Below are 14,849 nucleotides of genomic sequence, written 5' to 3' on the forward strand. Positions count from 1 at the left end.
CACACCCTGTTGCCCACTAGGTATATCAATACACGTTGACCCTGGTGTGAGGGCATCAGCCCACATGAGGAATGCTTTACGAGATCTGTCCCATGAAACTCACCACTGCATCTTGGAGCACCAAAGTGAACACCATTTGCTTATCAGGTTGTACAGCAGCCTTGTGGGAGAAGCCACGTCTGAGCTGAGCATAAGGAGTGGTGGTCTGTGGGGTGGGAGGCCTGGCGTGTGAGGGGTCTGGACCCCGGGTGCTCAGGGGCAGCCTGGGGAGCGCGAGGCCCGGGCCTGAACTCTGAGTCTGACGTGGAAGGGCGGCGGCGGGAGGACGGCCGCCAGCCAGCTCCCCACGGCCGCTGCTCTTGAAAGGAGACCCGAGCCGTACTCCACAGCTGCCCCAGTTACCAATTCAAAACACGGGAGAGAGGACGCACTTTTCTCAAAAAGAGCAAGAGTAGCCCTTTTCTCCCTGAACGTGCTTTAAGTGGTGGAGGTGGAGAATCTCATAGCACACGGTTCTCCTGATGGGGCCACTGCCGGCTCAGGTGTGCAGGGCGGGCATCACAGGGAGCTCAGCCTCCTTCTCGCCTGCTTTTGTTTCTTTCTTTCCTTTTCTTTTCTTTCTTGGCTGTGCCATGCGGCACGCGGGATCCTAATTCCCGACCAGGGATGGAGCCCTCGCCCCCTGCAGTGCAGCGTCTTAACCGCCGGACCGCCAGGGAATCCTCGTTTCTTTCTCGTCTCTGGTTCCACCTTAGTTTGTGCTGTCTTGTGCTCATCAGAGCTCTTTTGTTGCAGGGGCCAGAAACCAGATTCACCAAGCTCAGGGAATAGTCTGGATCTAAGTCATAGTTTGCAGCCAAGCCCAGCTGAGCCCACTGCAGAGGCAGGCCTCATCCAACAAATAAGAAATAAACGCTTCTGGTCAGACGCATTTTTTACAGCAGTGGGACTGATAAAATCATATTCCCTGATAAAATGAAACGAGACTGGGATTTACTAAATAAAATGATTATAAACTAAATACCCAACCACCTGGAAAGATAAAAATGATATTTGTAAGTAACTCCGGAAATGTATGGCTTATACATGGATTTAAATGGCATCACAGAATTTTCCTCCCCCAAGTGAGTCCTCCACCAAACTCATGCTTCTCAGGGCCCCAACTCTTTCTTGGACAAGGACCCAAAGAGGCTGTGATGTAAGCGTACAGTCTGGTGGTGTTCGTGGCTTGACCTGAGAATGTGCTGTCATCTTCAACCCGTGCAGAGAAGCAGCAGCTGCTCCACCAACGTGCTTTTTCACTGGCCTGTGGCTGTAAGTCGGCCCCCCGAGCCTCTGGTGGGCATGTCGTCCCAGGAGACTTTTCAGTAGGGAAACCGCCTCACTTGCCAGCCACTCAGGCTGCGTGAGACATCGCCAAACACACGGGGTTTTCACTGCCGTCTTCGCCAGTGACGACCGTCCTAGGTTTCCATCCCCGCTGACTTTCCCCACGTACCCGTTGCCTACAGTTAACTCAGGCCGTCAGTAGAGTGCTTGGTTGCAAAGAGCAGAGATGGACTCCGCCCACTTACACAGGAAGAGATTTGTGACAGCTCACAGATTCACTGGGAGAGCTGGAGAAGCGGGTTCCGGACGCAGGCAGGACTGCCGGGGGCAGGGGCAGCCACACCCAGTCATCGTGCCCAGGGACAGGAGTGCAGGGACACAGTCACACACGGCTCATAGTGGCCTCTTTCCATCACTGAGTGACCTGGGCATCCCTGGGTTTGGGGCCTGGAATCGGACCGGCCAGGCCTTCCTCACGTGGCTGTGCCCTGCCTCACGGGCTGTCTGGGCTCCAGCCTCCCTCTGCTGGCTCACTGCAGACGAGCTCACTCACTGTTTAAATCATTCGCCAAGTTAGTCTCCAGATTCTGTAACGGAGACTCCACCACTGAAAGGTGAGCACAGCCAATACATGCAGATTTACTATTTTCAATAACATAAGTGTGTATGGCTATACATAAATAAAACATACCAGATGAGTGTTTTAAAAGGATGGGGGTAAGGCATAAACAGGAACATACCGTTAGTATTTCTTGCCGCGCGACACTGGGGCTGTTCCGCACCCTCGGCAGGCGTGCTCCCGGCCTTGGCGACCGGTCTGTCTTTTCCCTCCCAGGCCCGGCCTCCCGCCTCCCTGCCTGCGGTTAGCTGTGGCTGCGGTGCTGGGTGCCCCCGTGTGCCCGCAAACGTCTCTGCCTGCTCTTCCTCAGCACAGGGGGACGCGTTCCCAGGGACTCCAGGCAGAGGACACGTAGGGCCACGAGCCAGGGGTCACTTAGAGCAGCCCTTCAGCCCCTCACCCGCTGCTGAAGAGCTGGAAAGTTCAGAAGAACAGGCCGCTTTGTCCGCCCCTGAGATGTGGGCCTTACCTGTCCCACAGCTGGGGCACCTCGCCATCACAACTGTGCTTTGTTCGCGTAAGGGACCAGGCTCCCGGGAAGATTTCATGGATTTCCTCATGTATAAGCCCAAACAGTATATGTGGCTTTAAGTCATTAATACATGCTTTACTATTTTCTGATGTTGAAACCACTGAATATTTTATTTTTATATCTTGGGTTTACATATTCAAAGTGCTGAAGTACAACAGTAATGTATCCCATAGAAATAAAGCAATTACTACAAAACAAGGATGAGGAACAGAGGACCTGTAGACACTTCCTTTACAGGGTGTTTAGGTAACCAGTGGGGACACAAGCTGTAGGGAAACAGCAGCCAGGCACGGGGCCAGGCCTGCAAGCGTATTACCACCTCGCCAAGCAGAACCGCTGTGGAAACGGGCCAGTGAGTCACACGACCGTGCGAGAAGGGAGTCCTTTTACTGTTAGGCGCAATCCCAGCTGGCCGACTAGAAGCAGAGCAAGTCAGCACGTCACAGACCCTCTGAGACGGAAGTTTTTAATCCATTCCTCACTTACTTCAACTGAGTAAACCCATGAATCTGAAGTTTTCCTAAAGACTAAAATTGGATGGGTTGTCAGCTTTTAACATATCGTTAGCTTTCCTAAGTACAGCTACCAAAATTAAGGTAAAGCTTTCCCCCCGAATTATGTAATTGTTTTCCTGACGGTGAACTCAACATTCAAGAATTTTCTTTTGATAGCAAGAGCGGCAGAGAGGACACGCGTGGAGCGGGGAGCTGTCCCCCAAGGAGAACTCCTCCAGAGCAAGGAGACAGGTGTGGTGAAACACGTGCGAGCAGGACAGGAGGACCGTCTCCCGCGACGCGGGGCCCGGGCGAGCCTGGCCGCCGACGGAGAGCGCGGTGAGGCAGATGGGGCACTCGGGGGCCTCCCGGTGCAGGGCCTGCAACACAGGGGGGCACGGGGGCCGCTCACGCAGCTGGCAGCTCCCTCACAGCGGACGCTCGGGAAACCTGAGGGAGAGCTGTGTGCCACCAACCGCCAGGCGTGGGCCCAAGGAAAATGAGGACGTTTCATTCTGTGTTAGGAGAACACAGTTCTGCGCGGACTCCGCTGTCATAACCCATGCTGAAACATAAACACTTGATAAAATGCTGAACATGAATACCAGCGAGTTCCCTGTAATTCAGCAATGGAGAGCGACCGTCAAAGCCCCCGCCGCCTGCCGCTGCTGAGCCGCTGTGCGCGTGTGCCCGTGCTCGCGGCTGTGCCCCGCCGCCGGGGTCGGGGCCTGCGGGCGGGCGGGCGCACCCGGGCGGGCCTGTGCCCCCGGCGCCCGCCCCGCGCACACGCCGGCATCCGCGCAGACCTTCCCGCGCGAGGGCCCGGGCACCACCCCCGGGCGGGGGAGGGCGGCCCCGGGGCCCGCGGGGCCCGCACCGCCGGGGCAGGACGCGCAGGGCCCGGGCACCACCCCCGGGCGGCCCCCCGCGGCTCTGCAGCCCCCCCGGCCGCGCCCACCTGCGTGCGGATGCGGCCCCAGTCCTCCTCGCTGAGCGCGCGGCCGCACGCGCCCTCCAGCTGCTGCAGGACCCTGCGGTTGGCGGCCAGGCAGCGGTCGATCTCCGAGAAGAGCTCGTCTAGGTCCGTGTGGTAGGAGCACAGCAGGCGGTGGCTCAGCTCTGTGAACTGAGGGCACACGGCGGGCACACTTACTCGCGCGCCGTGAGCAGCCCTGGGTGCGGGGGAAGGGAAGCACCTTCCCGAGTCCTGGCCACCCTCCCTGCTAACGTTCCTCGGGGCTCTGCCCTGGACGAGTCCTTCTTGGGGAAACAGAGTCACGGCCATCGACTCAATCGCTCCGAGCCCAGAGAATCTGTGCAGGGATCGTACTGACGAGGGACACCCAGTGGGCAGCCGTGCATGTTGGCAGGGAATACACTGCGAGAAGCGGGGAGGAGACGGGATTAGGATTTTGCACCATGAGTCACGGGCTTGCTCTGTGCTGCCTCCTCTTCACAGGGACCCCAGGAGAGCTGCTTCCCCTCCCCCTGCTCCACAGCCTCTTCCCCTGTGGCTGCAGATCATAAAGAATCACTTTAGTGCGAACATGTAAAAAGGAAATCCAAGAGAAAGATTGTTTCTTTCAAACTGGTTGTTCATTCCGCATTTCTCACCAAGCTCTAAAATCATAATTTCGAACCCCACCCCTTGCCTAAGGACCTTACAAAATAAGCTGAGGTCATGGATGTATGGACACCGCCACGGGACACACCTTGCTGCAGAACACGCCTTCAGGACGTGCCTTGAAATCCTGTTTTCACTGCCAGCATAAATACGGAGGCAGCAGATTCCATTTCACCTCAGACTTCTGCTTTGCTTTAGAAGTATTAGCCTTCAGTACAGTCTCTGATGTTCCCCTGAGCTCGACCCTTTCTATAAAGGTCTATATTTTGATACGAGAAGACTTAGAAAAGCACAGTGACCTCAGGACAAACGCGGTAACTGGAACTGTCGGTTGGTTGGCTGTGCCACGGCACATGGTCGCCTCCTGATGGCTGCACACCAGAATTGCCAGGATGAGTCCACACATTTGCAGTGTGATTTGCTCACATGTGACTTGTAAAATGCAACATGCCTGGATCACGCGGGAGGCACATGGACTCACGGGTGATCTCCCCCAGTGTGTGCCTTTGGGCGCCACTAAGCGGTAACAGTTGCGCACTGGGAAGTAGCACAATGTGGGATCCTCCAGTCTCCCTACTCCAGGCTCAGTTGGGCCTTGTGCTCTACTTTGGAAACATTTACTATGTGATTCTCTCTGATCTCTGTGAACAGTAATCTCCCACATTAGGAATCTCTAACCCTTCCATATGTGCCCTTCCATCAAGATGCCATCACTCCTTTTTTAAAAAAAGATGAAGTCCTGTTATTGGTTTATTAGAAATATAATGTCTTAAACTTTGTAAGGTTTTTGTTAGTGTTTTGGTTACTGTTGTGCAGGTTTTAGATGGTTTGCCCATTTTCCTGTAAATCCTACATGATTTTTCAGGAACATACGCATTAGCAGGGATGACTAGATAGGTGAGTGATATTGTGATTCCCAGGGGCTTCTAGATTCCAGAAGTCAGTCTACTTAGATGGGCTGGGAAGGAAGAAGAGTTTCCTGGATTTTAGTTACGTTGTAAAGACCTGGACTATCACTGTGGGTTCAAGTCCAGACTCTCAGTTACTAGCTGAGTGACCTTGGGTAAATGACATTCGCTGTTGAGGGAATCTTATAAGAAAAGACTTGGCAAGTTCATTTGTAAACCAACCCCTCCCCCCTTTTTTAGATTCCACCTATAAGCAATATCGTATGATATTTGTCTTTCTCTGCCTTACTTCACTCAGTATGAATTTATCTACAAAACAGAGTTACAGATGTAGAAAACAAGCTTACGGAAAGTTTCAAAATAGCTGGAATTAAATTTAATAATATATTTTATTTAACCCAACATTTCCAAGCTATTATCATTTCAAAATGTATCAGCTGAATAAACTATTGAGATCTTTATATTCTTTCCTTCCTGGAAGGCTCTGAAACCTGAGCACGTGGTGCACGGGCAGCTCATCTTCGTTTGGACTGGATGGCACAGGTGGCTTATGGCTCCCTGCACCGACCACGCGGCCTGGCAGCTCAGGAAGACACACCCTGGCAAGGAGCGACCATCACGTCTGGGCACACACAGGCAGCAACCCCAGGGCCATGGCGACAGCTCCTTTGTTGAACATTTGAAGACTCGTGGAAAGGGCAGGGGATGACCTGTTGTTTAAAGGGTTGTGGCAGTGGTGGCTGTCACCTGCTGGCTGTCCTCTTGTCCTTCCACAGCACAGAGCGGTCTGCAGAGGTTGGCATCCCATCCGGAAACCATATCCCCATCCCCCTGTGCTAGGTGGGGCCACGTGACACAGCTTTTCCAATGAGAATGGGGTCTCTGGGCTGGACACACAGCTGAGGCCCAGGGGATGGTAGAGCAAAAGGATGGCGGGGACAGTATCTGTGTCCCACAGAGTGGCACGCTGTGACTCAGGAGACCGAAGCTTCTATTTTCAGTCGTTGAAATTAGGGGGTTCTTTGTTTCAGCAATTAGCAGTGTCCTGGTTGAGAGACTGCAGCTGCTTCATGGAACGGGGCAGGATGAAAGGAACTCAGCCCATCAAACCTTGCAGTCATTTAGGTGTGAGGCGCAGAACACATCCTCCGTGGACGTGGAGGACTTTCCCATTTCAAGTAGCCTAGCCTACGGGGCACCTCATGTGTGCAGTTTGTTCCTTTAGCAGCAGGGCGCCCAACCCAGCAGGAAGGTGGGGTGGGGCCAGAAGAGGGTGCGGAAGGGAGGGTCTGACAGCGAGGTGCAGGGGCGGGAGGGGTGGGAAGGCATGGGCCAGGTGCCCCCAGCTGCCCCCTCACCCTTCCTGCCTTCTGGGGACACTGCCGTCCCCACCTCGCACTGGACCCCTGATGCCAGCTCCCCTCCTCGAGCCTCTGGAGGCCGAGGACTTAGCCCCAGCCTCTCCTCGCACTACTTTCCCTTAAGGGATCTTCCGGTCTGGCGAGACTGCCTCGCTCAGCTGTGAATGACCGTCATGCTCTTCCGTCCCTGTGGCCTCTGCAGAGGGTGGGTCCCCCACGCCTGGGCTGGACGCCAGAGAGCACTTGTGGCCCCTTCACTTGACACTTGTCACCGGCTGGGTGCTCATACCTTCTTCATGTGTGTCTTTCTTATCTCCGTGTTCCTTAGATCCATCCAGGCGAGGCCCTTGGCATTCAATAAAAAATGTCAACTTCAAGTGTGCAATAGGTTAGAAATGAAGACGCAGATATGCCCCAGTGTACGTACTCTAAAGGAGTGCAGTACAGTGTCCTGTGTGGGGCTAAAAAAAAGCAGTGTCTGCACGGAATGATTCTGAAGAAACTTCCAGTGTCAGGACTCAATAGAGCATCAGTGTTTGGCTTATAATTATAGCACTGACATTAGCTTCTTAATAAACATACCAAAAATCCTTCAATATATATTCATGGCAAATTTCTAAAAGTGAACTCATGTCACTGTCTTTATTCTTGTGCTTCAAGTACTGGAAAGTTAGCAACTTTTTAATTTAAAAAGTTAAATCAGCATATGTTTACTGACTACCTAATGTGGCCAGGTCAGAGCAATGCCCTCACTGCAGCTGTTCTTAAACAGTTCTTAAATGTCAAATTCCTATGAGATTAGCATCCTTCTTCTCCCAGTCACTCCCGCACTGTCACATGGGTCAGAGGCCTTTAGTGATTGAAAAGGCAAGAACTGCACATACACACAAAGACAATCGAGTTCTAGTTTTCAAACTAGTGGTTAATATTAATTCTACAGAAACAGACAAAACATAAAATTTTCCATTAAAAAAATGAATATCTTATATTTTTAAGTCTCACATTTCAGGTATTTGACAAATTCAGTAATTATGAATTCAGGTTATTGATATGTAAAGGAATTACTGGTCATTTACAAGTACATCCCGGCTAAACAGTAAAGAAAATATACTAACAAAAGGGCCCAGGTGAACTCTGTGCGCCCAGGAGGCCCCTCTCCGCATCCATCTTGATGTCAGCAATTGCTTACTAATGTGTTGACTTACGGCCGCCCTCAAAAGCAAAGTGAAAAGCCTGGAATTTACAGCATATCAATGAATCCGTTGATAAGCTTTTACTGGTTTAATATCCTCCCCGTCTTGCTGCTTGGAGCCACTTCAAGTTAGCAACAGAATGTTTGCCATCTCTATGTGATAAAGGAAGTCAAAGGACTAAACAAACTTGAAGACCATTATGCTGTTTGGTGAGATGTAAATGAAAAAAAGTAAGAGAAACCCCCTGCGGGAGGGTGTGGGAGCGGCAGCCCCTAGAGTCAACCACGGCCTCTGACAAATCCCTAACCTCACTTTTTAAACAATGGTCGGGACTTTTAGCTTGGGTGGAGATAATATAATGCATTTGAAAAGTTTTAATTGCAGCAATAAAAGGCCATACCTCAATTATATGACAGATGCTAGCAGAATTTCTAGATAAGGATCAAAGGCACTCAAGGACCAACCACTGCATTCTGGGCAACACTTGGGCTTTCTGTACACACTGGTGACAGGTATGAGCAAAGCGGCTCTAGTGACCTCTCCAGGCGGCTTTGATCTGAGTTCACCAGACGACGCAGGAGTGCATCAGGCCTCCTGCATCATCCCGGCAGCCCCGCGCCCTCCACCACAAAGGCGCTGCTGACTCAAGGTTACTTCTGACACGTACTTGTGGGTGCAAAACGCAACATGTGACCCGCTCAGTCCTTACCATGGGACGGCCATCTGTTTAAAAGAACCTACAGTGCAACACTTCACTTTGCTCTGCTTCAGTCTTGTTAGGAATGTGTCAGTGAGATTTCAAAGCAAGGCAGATCTGCGAAAAGAAATCCTCAGCGCACGGAAACATGACTATTTGTAGAAAGATGACCTCGGTATTCTAGTAATTAGTTAAGACCCAGTAGATGCAGGAAAACTAAGGTAAGAAAAGACTTCATTAATCCCCTCTGCAACAGAAGAGTGAAAATGCAAGGCCACAGTTCTTTTACAAGATAGATTAATTTATAAAAATAGAATGAGCTGAGCTAATCTAATCTAGAGTATTAAAAACATATCCATCTTGGTGAGATCGTGAAACTTTAAAGGAAACAAGCACTTCCTCATTCATTGTGCCTAAAAATATCACTTATTATCCCTCTCTGCCTTTCTTTTCTATGGATTAGGCTTCTTTTCCCTGAAGGTGACTACACCAGTGCTTCCCAAGTATGAGAAAGAAGTTGTCACCCATCTGCCAGAAAAGAAAAAAAGTGAATTCAATGGAGTGAATTTTTTTTAAAGTGAAATGTTTCAGTGTAAAGGAATATCCTTCAGTGTGTAGTCAAGTATTTCCAACTTCTCTGGTGTTAAAACACCAGTCTTTCTTTTATGAGATGATTCTGGTGGTACATGATGCTTGGTTTTAACTCTTACTTGGCAAAATAGAACGTTTTTGAAAGTTGGCAGCGACTTTGTGGGAGCCCTAGATTTCTCTGGAGAAGCCTGGAGACCTCTGGAATGGAGAACCGCAGGGGGCGCTGGGAGAGAGGAGGCCTGTTGGCAGCGTCTGGGTTTCAGTGACTACTGGAGGGGTGGCTGTGACGTGCATCTACCTGTGACGCTGGAATGTGTCACACGATCCGTTTCTTCTAGTAATCTGCAATTTCAAGTTTCTAGACTCAACATAAGAGCCTTTGCATTAATGTAACTTTCACCGGTGGTCAGTGTGCAGACACAGCTTAGAAATGGGGCTGGTGGCTGCACGTGTGACCCCAGGTTAAGGAACCGTTGTTCCACAGAGAATGGGGAATCTACCGTATCTGACACTGTAGTTTCTGCACATTTTGCTTCGTAAACGTTCCAGTTTCTAAATTCACACATTGGATCCCTAACAGTTCATTGATCTAAAGCTCTGTGCACATTTAGGTTGTGAGGAGGGTGAGGGGGTGAAGACACAGGGGTCAAAAGGCAGAGCTGAAAGGCAGGCCGGTGCGGGAGACTGGGCGTCCCTCAACACCCCGTCCCAGAGCTGGTCTCCCGCCCGCAGCAGCCTCCATGAGCTCACTGTCCACGTGGGCTGTGGAATCATCTTTTACTGGCTCTATTACTAGGAAATCTGCAGACCCCGATTCCTCGGAAGCTGGGCTTCAGGACGCACGTTTGGTTGTGAAAAACTGCAAAGATGAACATAGTGAGAGTCCACGACCAAGGATTGTATTTTTATTTTAAACACCTTAATCTGTGATTTTTAGATTTTAAAGCCTCGATATATTGACAAGCTTACAGTGTTTTTATAGGCATTTACAGGAAAGTGATCAGTTCAAACTTTTTTTTAATGAAACACGTTTGTGTCACAATGAAAATGATAGAATTCCGTTTCTAGCATTAGAAAAACGCTATTTAGTTATCATCATAAAACATGAAACAGACTTTCATAGAAAGGGAATAAAAGTCTTCCATAAAGGCCCCCTGGATGATGATTTCTTTCTTTACTAACTCGGGGTGCGTGGGCGGTTCGTATGTCCAACATTTCTTTGTTATTAGGCTGTTCTAGTGTCGCACTGTGCCATACGTATTCTACTCACAGGATCACATCTTTTAAAAAGCACAAGAAAATAGCTGAACCCCCTAAATAATATATGTATTTTAATGTATGTGTAGATCAATGCTCCACTGTTACTAAAAATTCAAGTAAAGACGGTTATTTTGCCTCGTTGACCGTCAGTGTGCTCCCAGTGCTTTTCTGCAGAGCAGCCTCGGTGAGGTGGGCTTTTAAGCTCCCCGCTCACACCAGGTCACCAGCCCTTGCCCCTCCGCCCCCAACCCCAGAGTGGGGGCAGAGCCAGGTGCCTAGTACGCTGTCTATGTTGTCGTCTATTAATTTTATTCATTCACTTAAAAAGTATTTACATAATTAATCCATGTGGAACTCTTCTGAGGATAAGGTATGAAATCATGTCTATTTCTCTCCTTCACATGATGCCTAAATTAATTGATTTTCTCAATCGATCTTTTTCTTCACTGATCTCCTATGTCCCCTTCACTGTAGACTTAGAATCCCCATGCACTGAGACGGGTGACTTTCTACCGGTTCATCACCGGTTCATCTATCATTTCACACGAATCTTAGTTACCAAATTTTATATATATTTTGATATTTAACAAGGTTGTTCGACCTCATTACAACCTTATTGGGATATAACTGACATACAACATGGTATAAGTTTAAGGTGTCCACCGTGATGACTTGATGTGCTTATATGTTGGGAAATGATTACTACAGGAGGGTTGGGTAATACCTCCGTCATCTCACATAATTACCATTTCCTTTTTGTGGTGAGGACATTTAAGATCTACTCTCCCGGCAACTTTCAAGGCTGTAATACAGTATTGTTAACTGCAGTTGCCATGCTGTGCGTTAGGGCATCTCATAGCTGGAAACCTGCCCTCTGACTGGCATCTCCCCAAGCGCCTGGCCACCACCAGTATACTCTGTTTCTGTAAGTTTGACTTTTTTAGATTTTACATATGATTGGAATCATACCACGTTTGTCTTTCTCTGTCTGATTTTTATTTCATTTAGCATAATGTCCTCAAGCTTCATTCACGTTGTTGCAAACGGCGGGATTTCCTTCTTTCTCGTGGCTGAATTCCATTGTATATGTACTGCATCTTCTTATCCATGTATCTGTTGACTGACACTTAGGTTGTTGCTGTGTCTTGGCTGTTGTGCATACTGCCACCGTGAACATGGAAGTGCAGAAATCTCTTTTGAGATCTTGGTTTCATCTCCTTTGGATGGACAGATGCCCACGAGTGAGACTGCTGGATCGTATGGTAGTCCTACTTTTAATTTTTTGAGGAATCTCCGTACTGTTCTCCATAGTGGCTGCACTGATTTACATTTCCACCAACAGTGCGTGAGGGCTCCCCTTTCTCTGCATCCTCACCAGCACTTGGTATTTCTTGTCTTGTTGATGACAGTCATTCTAACAGTGTGAGGTGATATCTCATGGTGGCGTTGATTTGTATTTCACTGATACTGAACACCTTTTTCATGTACCTGTTGGCCATTTGCGTGTCTTCAGAAAAATGCCTATTTACCTCCTCTGCCCATTTTTAAGTCAGACATTTGGGTTTTCTGGCTATTGAGTTGTATGCGTTCTTCATGCATTTTGGATAAAAACTCCTTATGAGATATATGATTTGCAAATGTTTTCTCCCATTCTGTAAGTTGCCTTTCTTTCTATGTATCTATCTATCTATCTATCTATCTATCTATCTATCTATCTATCTATCTATCTATCTATCTATCTATCTATCATCTATCTATGGCTTCGTTGGGTCTTCATTCCTGCACACGGGCCTTCTCTAGTTGTGGTAAGCAGAGGCTACTCTTTGTTGCAGTGCATGGGCTTCTCATTGTGGTGGCTTCTCTTGTCGTGGAGCACAGGCTCTAGGCACGTGGGCTTCAGTAGTTGTGGCACGTGGGCTCAGTAGTTGTGGTGCACGGGCTTAGTTGCTCTGCGGCATGTGGGATCTTCCTGGACCAGGGCTTGAACCTGTGTCCCCTGCATTGGCAAGCAGATTCGTAACCACTACACCACCAGGGATGTCCTGTAAGTTGTCTTTTTTCATTTTGTAGACTGTTTCCAGTGATGTGCAGAAACTATTAAGTTTGATGTAGTCCATTTATTTATTTTTGCTTTTGTTGCTTGTGCTTTTGGTGTTATATCCAAAAAATCATTGCCAAGACTGCTGTCAAGATTTCCCCCTGTGCTTTCTTCTAGGAGTTTTGTGGTTTCAGGCTTCAGGTTTAAGTCTTCAATGCATTTTGAGTTAATTTTTATTATATCCTCTTGATGAATGAGCCATCTTATCATTATACAATGACCTTCTCTGTCTGTCACAGCTTTAAAGTCCATTTTGCTGACAGCAGCATAGCTGCCCTGCTCTCTTGTGGGCCCCCCGTGCGTGGAGCACCATTTTCTGTCCCTTCACTGTGAGCCCATCTGTGCCCTGAATGGTGTAGTGAGTCTCTTGCAGGCAGCATGTAAGTTGAGTTTTGTTTTTTATCTATCCTGTCTTTCTATGCCTTTTGGTTGGAGAAATCAGTTCATTTGCATTAAGAGTATAATCACTGACGGGTAAGGACTTACTAACACTGCTTGTTGTCTTCTGGCTGTTTTGTAGCTGCCTTGTTTCTTTCTTCCTTACGTGCTGCCTTCCTTTGTGTATTGATGACTTTCCAGAGTGGTATGTTCTCATTCCCGTCTCTTTATCTTAGAGTATCTACTGTAGAGTTCTGCTTTGTGGTTACCATGAGGCTTACATAAAACATTGTATAGATATAAGTCTATTTCACATTGATAACTTTGATTGCATACAAAAACCCTACCCTTTTACTCCCCCCTTTTGTGTTTTTGATGTCACAATTTACATCTTTTTTATAGTGTATATTCATTAACAAATTATTGTAGCTATAGTTATTTTTAATACTTTTGTCCTTTAACCTTTGTAAGAGAGTTACATGGTTAATACACCACAATATTACAATATTAGAATATTCTGAATTTGGCTATGTACTTTCTTTTACAAGTGTGATGTATATAGTTATATGTTTTCATGTTACTAATTAGCGTCCTTTCTTTTAAACTTGAAAAACTCCTTTCAGCATTTCTTGTGAGATAGGTCTAGTGATGAACTCCCTCAGCTTTTGTTTGGGAAAGTCTTTAATCTCGCCTTCATTTCTGAAGGACATCTTTGCTAGATAGAGTATTCTTGGTTGGCAGTTTTTTCATTTTAGCACTTTGAATATATCATCTTCTAGCTCATGAGGTTCTGCTGAGAAACCCACTGATAGCCTATGGACATTTTCTTGTTAAGTTAGTTACAAGCTTATTTTCTCTTGCTGCTTTTAAGATTCTCTCTTTTTTATTTTTGACAGTTTTATTATATTGTGTCTTGGAGATGTCTTTAAATTGAGCTTGTTTGGTGGCCAATGGGCTTCATAAACTTAGATATCTAAATCTTCCCCCCATAGGGAAGTTCTCAGCCATTTTTTCATCTACTTTCTGCCTCTTTCTCCCTCTCTTCTCCTGGGACTCTAGTAATTTACAAATTGTTTCTTCTGATGTATCCCAAAGATCACATATGCTTTCTTCACTTTTTCTTTGTTCTCCCCTTACTGAGTAATTTCAAAGGTTTTGTCTTCTAATTCACAGACCCTTTCTTCTGTCTGATCCATTCTAATGTTGATGGCTTGCTACTGAATTTTTCATTTCATTCATTGAATACTTCAGCTCCAGAATTTGCTTGGTTCTTTTTTATTTTTTCTGTCCCTCTGTTAAACTTCTCATTTTGTTCCTATATTGTTTTCCTGATTTTGTTGGTTTTTCCATATTTTCTTATAGCTCATCGAGCGTTCTCAAAACATTTATTTTGAATTCTTTATCACGTAAATCACAGATCTCTGTGTCTTTGGGGTCAGTTATTGGAAAATTAATGTGATCCTTTGGTGTCGTCATATTTCCTTGGTTTTCACTGAAATCTCGTGTTGCTATCTTTGCATCTGAGGAAGCAGTCACCTCCTGCAGTCGTTACTGACTGACTTCAGGAGAGAAATCCCTTCCACCAGCCCTGCTGGGATTCTGAGGTTTCTCAGATGTCTGTGGATATGCCTGCTCCATGCTCCTTCCTCCTTCTGTGGCAGAATTCCAAGTGTGTGTGTCCTCTCTCAGTCCTGCAGCACAACAGACTGGGTGCCGACAGCCTCCTTTGCTTTCCCAAGGTGAGACTGGAGCTCAAGTTGGTGGT

At 47.6% G+C, this 14,849-nt stretch overlaps 1 protein-coding gene across 3 annotated transcripts in view; it reads right to left on the reverse strand.

Annotated features, from left to right (window-relative positions):
* Window positions 1-2,575: 2,575 nt before the first annotated feature.
* Window positions 2,576-14,849, reverse strand: part of RNF32 (ring finger protein 32) — a 31,029-nt gene continuing 18,755 nt past the window's right edge. For all 3 annotated transcript variants that reach the window (XM_057730824.1, XM_057730825.1, XM_057730826.1), the window contains exons 8-9: window positions 3,933-4,100; window positions 2,576-3,354 (exon numbers count right to left, since the gene is read on the reverse strand). In XM_057730824.1, coding sequence (XP_057586807.1) covers window positions 3,124-3,354; window positions 3,933-4,100 — 399 coding nt within the window. In that variant the 3' untranslated portion in view covers window positions 2,576-3,123. The remainder of the gene's footprint in view (window positions 3,355-3,932; window positions 4,101-14,849) is intronic.

The sequence above is a fragment of the Hippopotamus amphibius genome, chromosome 4, assembly GCF_030028045.1.
Source record: "Hippopotamus amphibius kiboko isolate mHipAmp2 chromosome 4, mHipAmp2.hap2, whole genome shotgun sequence".
NCBI classification, from domain to species: Eukaryota; Metazoa; Chordata; class Mammalia; order Artiodactyla; family Hippopotamidae; genus Hippopotamus; species Hippopotamus amphibius.